The 18,539-nt window shown below is 40.5% G+C and overlaps 1 protein-coding gene across 1 annotated transcript in view; it reads right to left on the bottom strand.

The window, feature by feature from the left end:
* Positions 1 to 18,539, bottom strand: part of LOC118338178 (adhesion G protein-coupled receptor L3-like) — a 225,448-nt gene that overhangs the window by 67,556 nt on the left and 139,353 nt on the right. The window contains exons 8-10 of the mRNA XM_035675435.1: positions 17,985 to 17,999; positions 14,551 to 15,351; positions 1,078 to 1,440 (exon numbers count right to left, since the gene is read on the bottom strand). Coding sequence (XP_035531328.1) covers positions 1,078 to 1,440; positions 14,551 to 15,351; positions 17,985 to 17,999 — 1,179 coding nt within the window. The remainder of the gene's footprint in view (positions 1 to 1,077; positions 1,441 to 14,550; positions 15,352 to 17,984; positions 18,000 to 18,539) is intronic.

Genomic DNA, 18,539 nt, shown 5'->3' with positions numbered 1-18,539 from the left:
TTTTAAGAATGCAGCATTATCCTTCAACCTTCAACATCTGAGCCTTTACTTTATAAAGTCTATGCTCAGTGGCCTGGTCTCATTACAATACGAATCACTGGTAGATCAGCACTCAGATATTCTTACTTTTAGAGGTAAAGCTTTTATATCTAAAGCAGCCGATATCGATTTTATCTTAATGCACACTTGGCTTCAGTCTCTTAGTACTGATACAAAGACAGAGCTGGAACAACATATATGGAAACAAATGGTCTGATGCCTGATAAACAAAGCTCAACAGCCCTTTCAAAGTGCCTAACACAAATGTGTTTAGCCACTAATTAATTACACCAATTGTGTCCTGAGAGATGTGGAATAAATATGATTGTGTGGTGTAGCTTCCATACAGACGCAATGCTAAGCTATCTTTAGGCTTGCATCAGTGAGTCAGGGATAAAAGATTGTGGTGATGGTGGTGCAGGAAGCTAGAGAACAAGTGCTGCAGGGGGAATGTAAACATAAACAAAACACACACCAGCAACCAACATCAAGGCGAAGAGCCTCACAGTAGACTGTCTCTCCTAACGAGAGTATTGGCATCCCCACAGAGTAAAGGAATAAAGAGATAACGTATATATTTCACTGGCAGAGTTTTTGAACAGAGGAATGTTTGAGGTTCTGGAAGATTAAACCACTTGTGACTAATTGGAATGATGTGTAATGTCACACGCGGTGAAGTGGCAGACAGACCAACAAATGAAACACGAACAAACAACAGTGGTGGACAAATGAGTGAAGTATGTGCTTTTAGCCTGCTGCCCCGATGACTTGGACCCACATTACTTGCCAAAAATGAATAAATGAACGAATGGATGGCCCTAATTTTATCTTCTAATAAGTTTGGCTAACCCGGGGGTTTGTTTAAAACTTGATGATCCTCCGACTTCTCATGTTCCTTCCCTTATCACACTTCTTTTTAGCAACGTCTGTGTTCCCTAATCTGGTCATTACTGAAAAGAAATGATGGCTGAAACCACAAAAAATAAGACTTATGAAACCAGACTTTCCTATTAAATATTTGACAAAAATATACATTACCTATGGTTCCAGGTGGACATGGCATTTTGGACAACACGCCCTGCTTGGTCTTGGGCCAGGAGATGTCCATCATCACCAGGGGATTGCAGTACTCCACCCTGATGTTGGGAAGCTTGGAGGAAGGCGGCGCCCTGCCATTGTCGTCGTCGTCTTCTGGGGTCAAACCCTCCATCAGCGTCTGGATCGGGGCCGCCACTGTGGACGTGGTCCGCGGCCACTGGGCCATCGCAGTCGTCGTAGCAGGCATCTTGGTAGTGGTGGTCCTGGCTGTTGTGGTCGTCACGGTGACAGTGGTGGGTCGAGTGGTGGTCCTCATTGTCATGGTTGATGTGTCCATGTACACCATCACAGAGGAGGACGTTTCTGGCAAAGGAGACAGAAGGGAACAAGGTGAACTGATGGATTCTGGGTAAAAATGCAGAGCTGGTAAAAGAAGACTGAGAGTAAATGTCTTCCTTTTTGTCAGTCACACTTCATTAATGTCAGAGAGGGAAATTTATTTTGGTGCCGGTGGAAAAAAAAAAGAGAGAGTGTACACGGGGGGGGGTTCTATTCTTCCCTCCTTTCCATGTGTCAGTTTAAGAGAAGGTAGTTCAGAGAGGATCAATTGGAACTGGCAGGTGTGACTTCCATGGGCATGCATGGTGTCTAGTTTGGGACCCCCGCTGGCTAGGCTAACACACATACATCACATTTATAGCTTTGCAGTCTAAATAGAGCTGTTGAAGAGGGCATATCTCTGCGAGACAGTAGCTGGATGTTGTGGTTACATACTCTTTCTGGGTCAGCCGGGACAAACTGAAATACCTATTTCCTCCATTTGAGTCCTCCCTGTGGTGACACTCCAGGGGGTGCTTGCTAATGACGCTGTTTGCCTGAGCTGTTGGGGGACATGGGCTATCATAACACCAACACACGGTAATCCTTTCCTTCCCGCTCAAATACATATACACCTCTTCAACTGCCTGTCATCACTCATCCCATACACTCTTACGTTTTGTCCCCTTTTTATCCCAGATTGGAAAAAAGAGGGCCCCAAATTAATTTAGCTACATGCTTTTTATGAATGTGTGGACTTGGTTAACCCACAGAGGGTCAGAGAACAAGTAGCCAGGCCTAAGGCATAAGCAGCCCTATGGGGAATTTTTATTTAGGAATATGTTGCTTTACTTTGCACAAATATTCTTCAATATGCTATACTGACACTTCTATATGACATAATCTTATTACTGTGTGTGGTTGGGAGAAAGCCTGCTGTCGACCCTTAAAATTAAAGTTCCCACGAGAGAGCACACGCACTCTGGGCCTTTGCAAAAATGCAATTTGGGGTAGGCGTTGTTTCCGCCTAATGCAGAGATACGATCAAAATGACAGAAGTGACAAATGGTCCCAATCTTTGTATGAAAGGGGAGCAAAACAAAATTTAATGCGGGTCGATTTTAGGTTGGCAGGTGTAATGGACGTCACACATCCAGCGAGCTTAGATAACAGACATCGCCGCTGAAATCCAGTTCAGCGAGTTTCAATTTGCCGTTTGAATTTGAAAGCAGTGAAATAGGACAGCATAAATTAGTGCCACTGTTTGGGAATCTCAGAGATGCCTGGAGGCTGTAATGACACAAACCAGACCACTATCAGCAGTCAATGCATCCAACGCTTAACAGCATTCAATGACGGCCGCGGTTGATTAAATAGGTTGTAGCCGCAGCAAGGGTTCCGAGCAGATTGAGTATTTGTTTTCTTTCGCTAACAAAAGAGGTTGTTGTGTTTTTAAGATCTGCAGGTATCTTGGACACTCCTGTGGAGACACTCCATCAGTAAAGTAGAACTATAACAGGAATCTAATTGAATTACAATGTGAAATAAAGGCATGCAGAGCCTTTTTTTACTCCCAACTAACTGGTAAAGCTGGCTTTATAACAGGAGAAACTTAAGTGGAAAACACAAGAGCTTGGATAAAACGCTATTACGCTGGTGTATATGGACGGAAACACTTGAATAAGCTAGCACAAATGCATAGTCACATGCTCACACGCTGGCCGCCGCATTCTCAGACACGAGCCTTCATCAACCAACATAAACTGACACTACCACCCATCAACAGGGCTTTAAAAAAAATCCCATGAATGCTCAAATAGGTATTTAACATTTCCACCAGCCACCAAGACATCACCATTTACATTCTGTAACCACCATTAGACATCATCATCAATCTGCGCCACGGCGGCCCAGTGGCTCCTTCGGCTGCAATCATCATGTTAATATGAGGGAGAAATATCTTCAAGGACACCAGTCTATTTATTTTATTATTTATGAAAGAACTTATCTATGCATCTGTGTTTGAGGAGGAGTGATGATAACCGCAAAAATGTCATGCCAACTCTACGTAAAAGGGAAGTGGCATAAATTTAAGTATAATTGAAATCAGTGGCTGGTGCTTAAATGGCATATAGTAAAGCAGACCATTAGAGTACCTCATGGAAATCTGATCGTGGGAATTCATTGCTCATATTGAGGTCAGTAAAGGTCACAGTGCACGGGCCCAGATAAGCTAGTGGCTAAAAAGGTGTGCAGATGGGCCTATTAAGATAAGGGAATTATTGTAGTGGTTGGGATGGCTGATACCGGAGCGATTCTGTGACTGTGACAGATTTTTGCTGAGGGAGTTTGTTTAGCTGCCCAAAATGCAGTTTTATAGGGAGACATAATAATAATAGATAAGAACCTAGATAATGTATTAGACTTTAAAGCATTTCAATCAAAATATCAGTGTCATCCATTCGCTGAATAAGTTTAAAGCACAGTTATGTAACATCTTAAAGATAAAATATATCCTCATACAGATTTAAAAGTTGTAAAATAAAGGGCACTATTGCTCAGTTCAGTAAACTCAGGGGTTTTAGTGCTATAATACAGATTTACATGGTAAATGGTATGACTAATAGCTTGTGCTACTGTTAGCAAACAGATATTGCAGTGTAATTGATATTTCTGAGTAAATCTTTTTACTTAAACCTGGTGCTTTGAGGTAACTTGACTCATCGCATTCACATCCTACTGTTCAGAGGTCAGACCATAATAATGAGCAGCCGAGCGGGAAAAACAGTTCATGTCAGTTACGAGTTGTATGCACTGGGAATTTCTGACAGCAACAATATATCTCACAGTGTCAATAAACCAAGCCACCATTACTGGCTGTTAGATGTGGTTTCACTCATTAACGAACCGCTTGAATTACTTAACGCCGCAAAGGAACCTAATTTTGTTTATTTTAGTAATGTGACGACAAGGCGGGCTACCATCTTGGAATAACAGGAGGTTTCCCTGTCCTTCCTATTCTGCTGACATTGAATGCAACACGAGAGAATGGGATCATGGGCAACAAACATGTTCCTGGTAAAGAAAAATGTGTCTACTGCTTCTGTGACATGCTAAAATACTGGATGAAAAAATAGTCATACAGCCAACAAAACATTAGCTGCCATAAGCTACGGTGTGCTGCAGTGAGTGACGGTGCATATTATTGTTTATGAGAAAGAAAGTGCTGTTTCCTCTTTTTCAGACTTTGTTATACAGTCTCCCTTTGAAGTTCATGATCATACCAAGTCAAATATCTTACAATCATTATCTTTTAATTAATGAGACCAATTTATCCGATCAGTTCTTTAAAAATAATAATGATAGCAGTTATCATATCACTCAGTCGATGCTGGAGGTAATAAGACACTAGAGAGAAATATGGCTTGAGGAAATCGCCATCGCAGCGTGAGGTTAATTCAAAGTCACCAGGAACCATGTCTAGAATGTAATTCCATACTTCCAGATGATCCCGTTGAGCCCACTGCTAAATTATTTTTCAACAAACAGCATGTTAAATACCCCCACAAAGACGCACGCGAGAGACAGAGAGCAGGAGTGGAAAAAGAATAAAAGTGTCCTTGAGCAAACTTGTATATCTTTTCCATGAGATGAGCACAAAAAATAAAAAAGGAAAGCCAGCAGCACACAGCAGCCACAGTCTGCAGGCACTATCGCCTTGGAGACAACACAAGGACATTTTGTTTTGCTTTGCCAGCTTTCCCATTCTATCCAAAGGGATGAAGGGGGGGCACTAAGCTCAGGAGAACCAACGAGGTGAACAAGACTTTGGTATGCTTCGAGGGACTTGTGAGTGACCTAGAGGAAGATATGAATGTGAGTTTCGTTGGGAGTTTCATAATACAACAACAACAACAAAACTGGGAAAAGAATTGAGGGCTAGGATTGTTTAGATATTCCACAATGATACAAGGCAAGTTTAAGAATATAATTCAAGAAAATGGCCTCAAAACTCATTTATCTTCTGTATACTTAAAATTCAATGCATTCTCAAATGTATTACAAAGTTGATTAAAAATGAATAATACCAACAGCCAGCTATCAGATATTCATGATTCTTAAGCTAAGGGGCTTAAGGGGTCGCCTTTTTAGGTTTTCCTACACCTGAACAGGCGACCTACTCATTCATAAAAGACGAACTTCTGTGGGCGCTCCGGCTTCCTCTCATTGAGACACCAGCTCCACTCGTTCACGCTCAGCTTCTGTTGCACAAAATCCCCCTCACCAAACGCATGAAGTCTGTTTTCACCACACACAGAGCTTTGTGCTTCATTTCAAAGCATTAATTTCTAACTAATTAGCCTCTCTCTCTTTATCCCAGGGCTCGTGGCTTCCACAATTAGATAAGCCCACTCTACTTCGCTCCAGGAAAAAAACCTGCTCCGCTATTATGAAATGAATCCGGTTTATGTGACTTGCCACTTCCGCACCGAGAGCAGCTCGTTGGCTCGGAGAAACTTCTGCAGACAAGAGGACATCAAAAGAGGTGGAAAGGGCTTTCGAGGGTAAAAATGAAACGAGCATCAGACGGTAAAGTGACTCTTCCAACCTTGTGCTGAACCCAATTACCTCCTAATTTTAGTATTTGAACCTTTATGCATGCTAACATCTTCTGCAGGCACTTGCACAGGCTGTAGACAATATTGGACAGTCTTTGTGTGATGTCACTCATTAACTTTCTACTAACCTGTTTTAAAGCCTGCAAAATGGGATTTCTGGGTGCTGGGACATGTATTTTTAGAGTGAAGCGTACTTGAAGCCCAAATCCATGATCACTCAGGGCTATTAATGGATCTCTCAGAAGTAAGTTACAACCATATACTTTTATTTGGCCGATCTGAGAGTGCTCCTTCCACTTTGGAAATTAGTCTTCTTCTGTTAAAGTTAGGCCTCGTGTAGCCAAATTATGTTCATTGTTATGAACAAACTATACTGCAATTGTTGCAATCTTCCTCATCATTGCAATCATCCCGGTTTGACAATTTTGGACACCAGTGTTGTCTACCATTTATATATGCTTGTAGTGTTACCGCTATACTGGTCTGTGCATTATTTTCAAGTTGCATTGTATTGTATATTGTAACTAAAAGTTTACATATATAGCAATTACACCACACAGTGTTGTATTATGGGTTTGTAACCTTCATGTTTCTTGGCTAGCAAGTCTCACTGTGTTGTCACCATGAGGTTGCCAAACCACCATTGGAGAGTCACTGCACCCTGCCAAGAAAATAGTCTAGCACAACTTGCCATTTTATACTTTGTATGGATGAAACAAATGAGATGTAACTTTTTTGTTAGCTCCTGACAGTAGAGTCTGTTTCCCCTAATTTACAGTTCTTATGCTAAGCTAAGCTAACCGCTGTTTGCTGAAGCTTTTCGATTCACCGTACAGACACAAGAAAGCAAATGAATATAGTGTATTTTACAAAGATCGAACTTTTGCTTTAAGCTTCCTGAGTTTCTGATGGTTGTGTAATGAGTCCTGCTACCACAAGTGATATTAATTCCTGATGAATAAAAACAAGTTGGAAGTGCCTCTCAATGTCTGTAGCTGTAGAAATGGACTTTGAATCAAATAATCTGTCAAGAAACTAATAATTTCTGGTGTCAAGAAATGTCATTATGAGAGGCACAAAAAGAGAAAACTGCTAACTGCCACCATTAAGCTTACATGACACTTTAATGGAAAGGGTGGAGGGGGTGGGGAGTCTTATCTTATAACCATAGTTGATCTATTCAGTAATAAACACATCTGAGATTAACATTAAAAGATGTTTCCCAAAGTAGGCCAAAACCTACAGAATAAAAGCGGAGAGAACTGGAGAAGCAATTCATTGAGGCTTTAACATGTTAACCAAAGCGGTTTGCTAATTCTCAGCCATCTGCTAAGTGAGCATTCATTCATGAGTGATAATGTCAAAATTAGCTATGATTAGAAATATTTACATCCATACACAATGAAGTAACATCATCCATTTTAAACCATCTCAGATAATCAGTACCCTCTCCATAATGTCATGATTCACCCAAGCTTATCAATTCCCTAATGCTTATGTCACACGATCCCACCAAAACGCTATGTGTCCTCGTTTGCTGAGCCGAATGGCGGGAAAATAAAATGATGATAAAAGTCCTGTAGCTTAATGGAGCCTTTTGTAGCAGGCCCACAAATCCATCAGAGAGTGCAACTGGGATGTGGGGGAGTGGGAGGATGGCGGTGGTGGTGGAGGGAGGGTGCGGTAAATTATGCAGCCAGACATCCGGTAATGCTTCGATATCATCTGACATGATGAGAACCGTAATGGATGGGAGCTATGCATTGTTTGGCAATTAATTTCTCATTCCGAAAGCTCTCTTCCCGGGACTTGAGAGGGCATCCATGGAGGTCACACAGCGCTGGGAGAAGCGAATGCGCAGGGCTAATATATATGCACACATGGACACAGGCCCGGAGAGACACTCGCAGTGTTTGAGTTAAATGACAGGGGAGACGTGAGCAAAGCCTGCTTGCGTATGCACTACAGTGGAGTAGGGTAGTATGTGCATGTGCAGTAAATACATGCAAAGGCACAAAAACACAAGTAGTGTGTTTTGTTGGCATAATATGCATGTATATTAGCTCAGAGGATTTTGCTTATTTTTATTTATTTATTTTACATACTCTGAAATTGTCTCAAAAATACATTATGCAAATCTGTCATGCGCCAACACATCTATAGTTTTAATACGGTATACTCAGTGCTGCAATGGTGTGAATTAGGAACGAGCAGTCCACGGAAATCCATATTTGGCTTCATCTTTTCTAAGCTAAACAGAGGAATGTTGGATTCCGTTTTTTTCTTCAATCCAAAACTCAAGTCTCTCAGGCTATTGACGAGGCCAAACGTCGCCAAACATACCAGCAGATGCAAAAGGAGGAAAGAGGAGTGTGAGCACATGAGCATAGGGGATTTCAGACTCACTAAGAGGAAAGACACACTCCTCCAAGGTCTCGCCATTTGCCAAGAAAAAAAAAAAAAAAAACCTCGAGTAAGGCTTTTCAAAAGACTGTCAACCAACAGTTGAGCGGGCAAAATGGATAGGGCAAAGCTGTGCAGAAGATCTCTGACACTGGTGATAAAGAGAGTTAAAAATGCTTCAGAGGCCCCCAATCAGATTTACTCGACTGATTGGTCGAAATAAATCACTTTGAGCTTGTGTGTCACCAAGCCTGTTAAATCTAATGTGGCAATTTTTGGGGGGCTCTAGAGAAACCGGTAACCATACACACACACACACACATCAGGAGTAGAGAAAGAGCAGAGTGGAGGACAAGACCCCACACACCGTAGTAGAACTCCAGTTACACAAATTTGTTTTTCATCAGTTTGATACAAGAGAAATAAAACTTGTGACGAAGCACAAATGGTATAAATTATTGGCTCTGGGGACTGAAAGGAGCCAAAAAAATATATTTGCATGTGCAGAGGTAGGGACCAATGCATCTCTGCCTAATAATCCATGTTCACCCACAAGTGTCACATTACACAAAGTCTTTGATTTTTACTATAAGTATGTTTTTACCCCATTTCTGTCAGGAGAGATGGATAGGGTGTTGGCCTTAACTGAGGGATTGCCTGCCACCCCTCTCACTACACAGGTGATCTGTGTATGATTTCTGGATCAAGGTAGAGCCGCCAAGGCCCATGATGGATGGCCAGTCAAGAAGAGGGACGACAGACAAAATCATGCAATATATAATGGGTGGGTTCACGCAAAGAGCGAATGAACATGCCACATTCTGAACCACTTGAAACATGAGCCCGCATTCTCAAATTATCAAAGGGTTCATTCAAATTCCATATCAGAAATAAAACAGAAGTATACTGAGATCATCAAAACACACACATGCACCAACAGGGTAACAATGATTGTGTTTTACAATATATTACAAATGATTCCTACATGAGGGAATATGGCTCTAAAACATTCGAAGGGCCTCTGGAGCACCAACAAAGCGCTCCCTGTTTCCATGCAAAAAAATAAAAAAGCTAAAGCTGCATTACTAACAGAGCCCCATTGTGTTGCAAGCATTAAAGGGTTTGCAAGAAGACTGTGCGTCTGTGCATGTGTTCATTCATGTGTGCGCATGTGTGTGTACGTGTTAGAAAAATCATTTTAAACTATAATCCCAAACCTTGCACTTTCCCTCGAAGAAAATTGCCCTCTGCAAGAGGTGCACCAGGCATGTGATAAGTGCGTAGCCTGCAAATAAGCATGTAGCCTACATTTCTAAGCCTTGACATCAAAAGGGCTTCATGCAGCATGCAAAAGACTGGTTTTTATGGAGTGGAATAACAGCCTTTAGTTTGAATTACTAAGCAAGATATTGCTTAAAGCTCTGCAATCAAGAAAGAAAGAAAAGGTTCAATGATGACACATGACAACTGCATGGTGTCACTTGAATCCATATAATAGCATGTCAAAGTATATCAATCAAAAGCAATGAGAGATACTGAAAGGCTAATGCATAAGCAAGGGAACCCAAAGGACAACAGTTTAAGAGCACACTGAGTCACATTCAGATTATCTTCACCAAACTCTGCCAGCCTGCATTTACCGCTTAGACAGTCTTAATCAATTTAGCATGTGTCAGGCTCTTGCAAATAGAGCCAAGACGAGCACGAGCGTCCAAAACATCGGCTGTTTCGGCATGAAGGTCGGGGGCGCCGCGTCTGCAGGCTCCCTCCAGGCTAGCAGGGCTGGCATCGTGCCCTGGCCAGATGGCAACATGTGGCAAAATTACAGGATTGCCAGACAGTGAATGTATCTATGACACCAACTGTGCCACATCCTATGTACCAATCATGAGCCAACAAAAGATTCACTCCTACAGTGGAGCATTCAGACAGTTGTCAGCGGTTGTCTCAATGAAATGTGCGATTAAGGGAACACCCCGCAGATACTAAAGTATCAGCAGACTAATAGACACTGATTGTTGTATTCTGTAAACAGTCCCCAACACACAGTCCTTAGATAAGACTTAATATGTCAATTTGAATGATAGAAATCACTGGAAACTGTACACAAACAGCAAACACATCATTGTCAAGTCCATAATAAAGTACAATAATGCAGGTTAAAGCTAAAAAACTGCATATAAGTTAACACAAATATACTGCAGCATACACAGCATGAATTTTATCTTATGACAGCATATTAGTGCTGCAGCAGCAGGTGTGTGAGACTGAGACAAATGTTCTCATGTGGCTTGCCCTCGTCTTTGCAGTCTTGTGGAGTCAATGCAGCATGCTCACTGTGGCAGACAGCTCAGAGGTTATTCTGGTACAGGTGAGGCCCGGAGTAATTCCTTCAGCCAAGGCTAAGGAAACTATACTGTATGTAGCTAGTCTAATTCACTGCAAGCACAAGAAGCATATTTGGTTTAATTTTAGTGACTAATACTCATATCATTTCGGAGCAAACTGACAAGCAGCACTGAGATATACAACAATCTGATACGACAACACAAAGGCTACCTAACAGAGCGTCTACAGTAGCATTATACTGCATTATCCTCAGTGGAAGGGACGGTGTAGCTGAACCACACAGCGATGGAGGGGGTGAGAACACTATATGGTGAATTTGGAGAACTGGGTCATGGACAATTGGGGGAAAATTAATTTTTAACTGCCGGAAGATCAACATCCACTTGAGAGGTCATTGTGGCCTTTGTAAATGAGTTTGCATATTTTTTCTTTACTGATAGGACAAAAGTCACGTTTCTCTAAAAATTGCTTTACGTCCCTGTCCTACTGGCTGTTCTCACTATAGGTGCAGTATGTTATGCTTTGTGGCTTTATGTTTTTAAAAGATCATACAGCAATTCATTTCCCAGTTGCCCTTGCATATTCTGCATTGAATGTGATCGTGTAAAGGAGATTTATGCTAAAAGACCTTTTATATCTGCCCGCTAATAGCAGTCCGTGCAGCACAACTCCAATTCAGTGCGTTTAATTATCAATGGAGTTGTCATGGAAGCACTCTTTGGCATAGATCTGTCCTTGAAAACAGCCTGCTGGGGCAAAAATATTGCTCTGTCTGTTAAAGAGACGTCAGCAACTGCACAGATTAGCACAGGATTATTGTGGAGTGTATTCAAAATGCAGGAAAAATAGGTTTCTTTTCATGAATATCATAAAATGTTATTCACTTCTATTTTGGTGAGGCAAAGAAATCTACTTTCTACAAAAAGACTGAAGGAATACTAAAAAATCCTTTGCTGAAAGAGATCAAAAAGCATACAAATCATTACCAATTAGACACAATAGGATAGTCGGAAGTCCAGACACTGCTTCCTATGCAATTCCAGATATCATTACCCTACCCCTGCCTACCACCCTCTAGCTAACATGTGCTGTGCCATGGCCCACGTGGTCCGGCATACAGCACTGGGCCCCAGCTGTGGGCCTGGCCTGGTCTCTCCTGCTCTGTTGCCCATATACCATGCTCCACTGGTATGGCAGGTCACGCATGCTCATGGTGGTGGAAGCACAAGTTGAATTGAGCTTGTGTTAGAGCGATCACAGAATGACAGCTTTCTGGAAGCGTCAACAGCCCCGATGATCATGACACTGGATCAAATTTCAAAAGCTCATGTTTGTGCTGCTTTGCTGGTTTAACTAGTCAAATGTTGGGGCTCACTTAATTACCACAAAAGCTCCAAATTCACGTAACTAGTGATGTTGCATTGCTAAAACCATTCAATTTGTACTTTTTAAATTCAATAACTTTGCTCAAGGTCAACTAGTAAAAGGATTTTGTTTTAAGCTTTTTTTTTTTGGATATAGGCATCAGATGGTTTTAAAATCATCATCTTGCACACCATTGTTATTATAGGTTTCTGTGATCCTCAATCACATTTAGCTATTTCATCTATGCGCATTCTCTCTGGAGTAGCATATAAATGGTTCAAACAATATGATTCAGCAGCAAATACAGACTCATTTTTGGGTGGTGAAGTAGTCTTCACTGGTGTTGATTTTAACAATTTTATGGTTACTATTGGAAAGTCTCAAAATGAGGCTCCACATGAGACAGTTGTGTGCAAAAAATAGTGCACAGCTAAAAATACTTGCTTTAACCAGAATAAGTCTGCATCCTCTGGGAGTTGATCAAATAAAACGGTCTAGTACCCCACAGTCCATTCAATCACTATTTCATTTCTTATCAGTCTGTTTATCTGACATTTATATTTGTTCTTTGACTCCATCAATCCACTTAATGCAACATTTTATTATCTATATTCATGCAGCAACCTCCTTGGAGGGCAGCCTGTTCGGCACAACAGCAGCCAAATACACAAGTAAGCATCTCAACGGGAAGTCGAGTACTGAGAATTTGCATTTGCATGTGAATCAGTGTGTGTGTATGTGTGTGTGTATTAGTCTGTGTTATCATTATGTATCACTGTTAAACGTGATGGATAATCATTTAATACAGGAAGCACATAATAACACAATTTCACTTTCCTTAACTACAACAAATTATATTATGTGTAACACTATGAGCATGGTCAGTGAATAAGTGAATATATTATAGGGTGAGTTGAAGCAGTACTCGGTGTATGAAAAAGATTTGGGGTAGGGTAGCAGTCAGCTGAGGAAAATAAATTAAACTGGCAAGCGGCAGGTAGAGAAAGCTCCAGAGGAGAAAGCAGAGGTAAAGACTTCACAGTCAAATAACTTGTGACATTTTTGACTAGAGCTGTTGATGAGATAGTGCAAAGAATTACCTTGGTGTGTCAAAACAGGTTCTTTTTTCCATTTCATGCTTCCCAACAAGCACCAATTTAAAAAAAGAACAATGGAGTGGATAAATTAGACTTTTCAAAAGAGTTTTGGGAAGTTTAATGTGAGCTGTCGCTTGTTCCTTTGCAAAGGCAACCAATAGAGTGAAGTGAGGATTTAGCTTGTGGCTGAAACACAAAGTGTGAAATGTTTACAGTGTTAAACACCCAATGAGTCATAGACTTTAAGATAATTTAGTTGTCCTTCTTTGTGGCTGACAAATATTTTTTCATATCGTTATGTGAGAATAAAAAACGTATATTGTACGAGTGCTAACGATGGTTGTGGCTACAGTTTTGGCTATTGCTGCTGCCGTTTTATGCTACTCATTATTTTTATCTGTCTGCAGTATCTATCTGGGTGTTTTATTTCACTTCCATTTTGGATACAAATTTAAAAATACAGAATTAACACATTGAGCAGCATTCCATATAGGCAATTATCACCAGCCCACACGGTCTTAAGGCGCCACATTTGATATATTTTTTGTCTTTCAACTTGACCAAAATATGAAAAAAACAAGACTTAAAGTGTAAAAGCGTGCCATGCCAAGCTGTTCCTTACATCCCACAATATAAAAGTGTGGGTCGGAACAAACAACATGCTGAGAAAAATCAACTATTTTAAGAGCCTTTCAAGTAACAAGGCTCTAAGATCAAATGGTTTATTATTGACAAAATGATATATGGTATTCTTTTGGGAGAATTAACTTGTCAGGCAAATTTTATTATCAGCAATCTACTAATTATATTAAGAAGATAACTTGAGTGCAAAGAGACTATTGCCTGTTGGTAGTGCCATTTCTGTAGTATTCGTTTTTGCCAAGCGAAAAAATGCTCGAGAAAGGTCAGTGGATCAACAAAACTATTAAGAATAATCTTCTTTTAACCATGACAGTAATTCTTATTTAACATCTTCCACTAAACCAAAGTTAAGGATGGGTGGACGGACCAATGTAATTATCCTGTTGCAGAAATGACGATGATTTGAATGTGAGTGAGTTCCAAAATTCACAGGTAAAAAACAAATGTCTGTGATTTTCCATTATCGTCACTCTAATTGAAATTTCAAAAAACACAGCGGCATCCATATTGTGTCTGACATTATGCTGTCATTTCCCTTTGAATGGCATGTTCTATATAGTCTACAACATTTTAGCACATCGCACACACTCTGAAACACTAAACTGCAATGCAATGCACTGAAAATGTCACCAAAACATAAATGAATATTACGAGAGCGGAAAAATTAAGTAGGCTCTTACCAAGTCGGTTGTCCAACGCTCCGAAGTCCAAAGAATACTTCACGACATGGTAATTGTTCCAAACATACAGCAGGTTGTCCCTAGGATTGTAATCCACTGCAGCGATGTACTGATAGGAGTTGGGGAAAGGGATGTCTAGAAACCCATCTTTACTTAGCTCTGTGTTGTAGATGTAGTCTATCTTGTTTCCTGTTGCCTCATTGTCATCGTCCTCATACACTGACTTCACTACATAAAGGATTCCACAGATCATGAAGGCGTTGGATGCTGAGCGCTTGTCATAAGCTGTGTCCCAGGTCCCCTCAACGCGTAAGGTGTAGGGATTGAGCTGGCTGATGACAATCCGACCGTTATTCTGCTCAGTAGCATAAATCACCCAGAGGCCATTCTCGTCAACCGCCAAGTCAATGTCCGATTTCCCTCCCCAGCGGTACGGAGATGTGTCGTGGTAGTTGGCATTAGCAATGATGGCCTCGCCGCTCTTGATACGAGTCCGCAGGTCAAACTTGACAATGTTGCGTGTGCGCTCCTTGTTGAAGAAGAGCGCCCCATCATAGACCACGAAGCCTGTTCCGTCAACACGGTGTGGGAGTTTGTAGGTTGTTGTTGGCCTTCCGGCGATGAAGTCTTCTTTGGAGGAATATTCGGTCAACGTGTCAGTGCGATAGGGTGTCCAGGGCATGTAGTAAATCTTATCGGAGGCTTGGAGAGGGTCTTTGCACCAGGCTCCTGACTGGTGGTCCGATTCAAAGAGGTGCTCGCTCTGGTACACCCTGCGCAGAAGCCCTGGGCACAGGAATACTGAGGAGCCAAAATAGGGGAAAGACAAGTACAGAGTTACATTGGCAGGTATTATACATCAATATTTTAAAAAAGCAACTGGATGCAACTACAGTTAAGTTAGCAGCTTAATCTTCTCCACTGTGAAGGACCAAGACATTCAATCACACCCTCTTGATCAGTTTTGGGATGATGAGATTTCGATTAAATGCAGAAAAGATGACTGATAGAGACAAAGACTGTAATTAGCAATGTGATCGGATTACTCAGAGTTTTGGATTGTACAATGCATGTGAATTTGAAATGAACAGGAAATAGCCAAAATACAAACAGAACCACTGTTTTCATTATTTCCAACTGTTGTCAAATTAAAAAGGGCTATTTTGGTTTCTATTACCATACTTATTGCAATTTACAGTTTTTGTATAATACACTTCTGATTTAGTTAGTCTTTGAGCCTGAAGGCAATTATTTTACAATGTCACTGAATGAGCAGACTTAGAGTTTGTAAGGAGGGGTGAATAGATTAAGTGAGGGTTATTTCTTCTGACTTAATGCAGAGCAAAAACAAGTTAGAAGAAACAGTTAAAACTTACCCACGTTACCATACACAAACATTTGTTTCCTATTACAGAATGGCTTCCCACATATCTACTAAATTGAATATAATTGCACCAGAGAAAAAAGGTTTCATTATTTTCTTTCATTAAAACACCCTGGTGGCTGTTCCTAATAAACAGTATTAAACACACAAACCCAAAGTTAAAAGATTTTGACAAATAGCTATGTTGTAACTATTGGCTGAGGCAGCCCTTTAGGAGAAAGAAAACAAAAGTACAGTAATTACATCATCTATATAATGATTGCTTGTCCATTATTTCATCCACATGACATTTTTAGTCTGCGGCATGATTTACAACACCACACACAGTAAACTAATTATATGTGAACTGGTTTGTACTCAAATCTGATAGAGCTAGGCCAAGGAAATACAGCTGGAGCGGGTCAATAGTGGACACTGTGTGCAAAAGCCAATTTCAGTTCATTAAGGATTATCTTGGACTGAGGCAATCATAATTTTCTGTGTTTCTAAAACAGGTGACATCTGAATTCAGGACTACAATGACTATAAATTCAGAATAGGTTAAACATTCAAGTTACAATGTGAATCTTCAATCTACAAAAGAATAACAAAGAAAGTGAAAGTCTGATAGAAAGCAACAATAAAGGACAGTGCAGTTTTCCCTTTTTCCACAGGTTTGTGCCCACAGTACATTACATATGAAAACAAAGTGCGTGTGAAGACTTCTTTCACAGTAATAGGCCAGGAGCCTGACACAGCACTGACAGGTTCTAGCCGCAGATCTGTCGAGAGGTAAAGGCTGCGCGCTCCGAGGAGAAGGAAGAGAAAGAGACAGCGAAAACAGAGGCTTCTTTTCCCTTGTAATCTCTTAAGATTAAACATGTTGTCTACCTGCAGGTGAAAAATGTGGTGAGAAGCATCCCATTGACATAGCGCCTTGGCACACATCTCAGCAGTTGCTCTGCTAAATGCTAAGAGGACTGTTCCTATGGTTGAAAAAGATGAGTTGTGCTAGGGTACAGGGTCAGAATAGGTAAGCTTTGTATTGACAGCACACTGGGCTCTGAGGAGGTAGTAAAATATGCTTTTTAAGGATGCAAGCACGCAGATGGAGGAGTGAATGCAAGACATTAAAGAAGTGATACAAAAGCAATCATGGCTTTCATGGGGAATTTCCCAAAAACTGTTATAGCAGCAGCACTATAAAGTCATCTCTTCAAATGTTTTAACTCCCCCTGCACCTTCATTACTCATTCTCTTTGCCACAGATTTCATTGATTTGTCATTAATTACTAGGAAACTTAAAATGTACTGCAAAGCTATTAAAGCAAAACTCTTGACTCTTGTTTAGTTATTCCATTTCCATTTCATTATAGTTAATGTCTAAAATATTTCCAGCTCATGTAAAAAGGTAACACTACAAACACATTCCTTCTGGGGCACAAGTGCAGATTTTGGCATACTGTTCTACACAGCATCATGCAGTGCTGATAAGGTAAGAACATGACTGCTATGGTCTGTCCCTTCAGTATTGACTAGTGAGTCCCTGAAGGTTATAGCAATCATCATGTTAGAACTATAATCAAAAATGCTGACAGCTTATTGGACAAGGTATTGATCACCCCGTATAGCCCTCTCCTTTAATATTATGCAGCTGATAAAGGAGAGCTGGAATAATCTTCAGTTATAACAGGGAATAAAAGCATGCCAGGGTTATGGGATTTCACTGGAGAGCAGGTCTGTACCTAATGTATATGTGGCAATGTCAATCTGTGATACCGCTGACAAACAAGGAATTTTTGGAACAGTTTTGCATGCTGCAGCATGTACAGGACTAAATGAAAGCTCATTATGTATATTTCTAACGCTGATTCCCTGAGCAATTTCATTTTCCCCATGAATGACATGTTCAACCTCAGCAATGAACCATACAATGAGCACGAACCTACAAAATGTCAGAAACTGGCTTTAGCAACCCGTCACCAAAAAAAAAAAAAAATATTAAAAAAAGGCAAGCATATACCCAAATGAAAATGCAGATGAAAAAGAAGAGTTGTTGGCATTTAGTTACCTTTTTGTTCCACTTCTATTTTTAGGCATGAAGGGGAGAGAAAGAAAGAAAAAAATAAAGAACAGATTATTGGTGTGATAACTGGGAAAAGTCTTTATTTCATACGAGACACACAGCAGAACAGGAAGGGAGCATGGGGTTAGTGGAATAGACACACAAAACATTCAATCATAAACTTTAAGGAAGGAGAAAAAACTGTGTCACACATGAGCCTGTAGGAAAAAGACGGATTAATCAGGTTTGAAATTGTATAAACAGTTTGTTTTTTTGTGTGTGATTGGAATGTGTAAAACAGATTTACAGTACATGACTTGTTCTGCCGTAAACCGTAAAATCATTCAACCATATGGCCGCTTACAGGCAAGCTTTTGAGTTTAAGGTGCAACTGGGAGAAGACTGCGCCTCACATGCAAATTGGGCACATTTCACACTGCTGTAGTCTCAAACTGATAATCATTTCTGACCTAAACAGACTGATGAAGCTAGCAAATAGCTACCTACCTAAATTATGGGAAACTGTCAATGGTGAAAATAATTTTAAATGTCGTTTATAAT

This window comes from Morone saxatilis, unplaced genomic scaffold, assembly GCF_004916995.1.
Source record: "Morone saxatilis isolate NCDOM2014 unplaced genomic scaffold, NCSU_SB_2.0 Contig4, whole genome shotgun sequence".
Lineage (NCBI taxonomy): Eukaryota > Metazoa > Chordata > Actinopteri > Moronidae > Morone > Morone saxatilis.
Note: the sequence above shows the minus strand (reverse complement) of the source record. Positions and strands in the feature narration are given on the sequence as shown.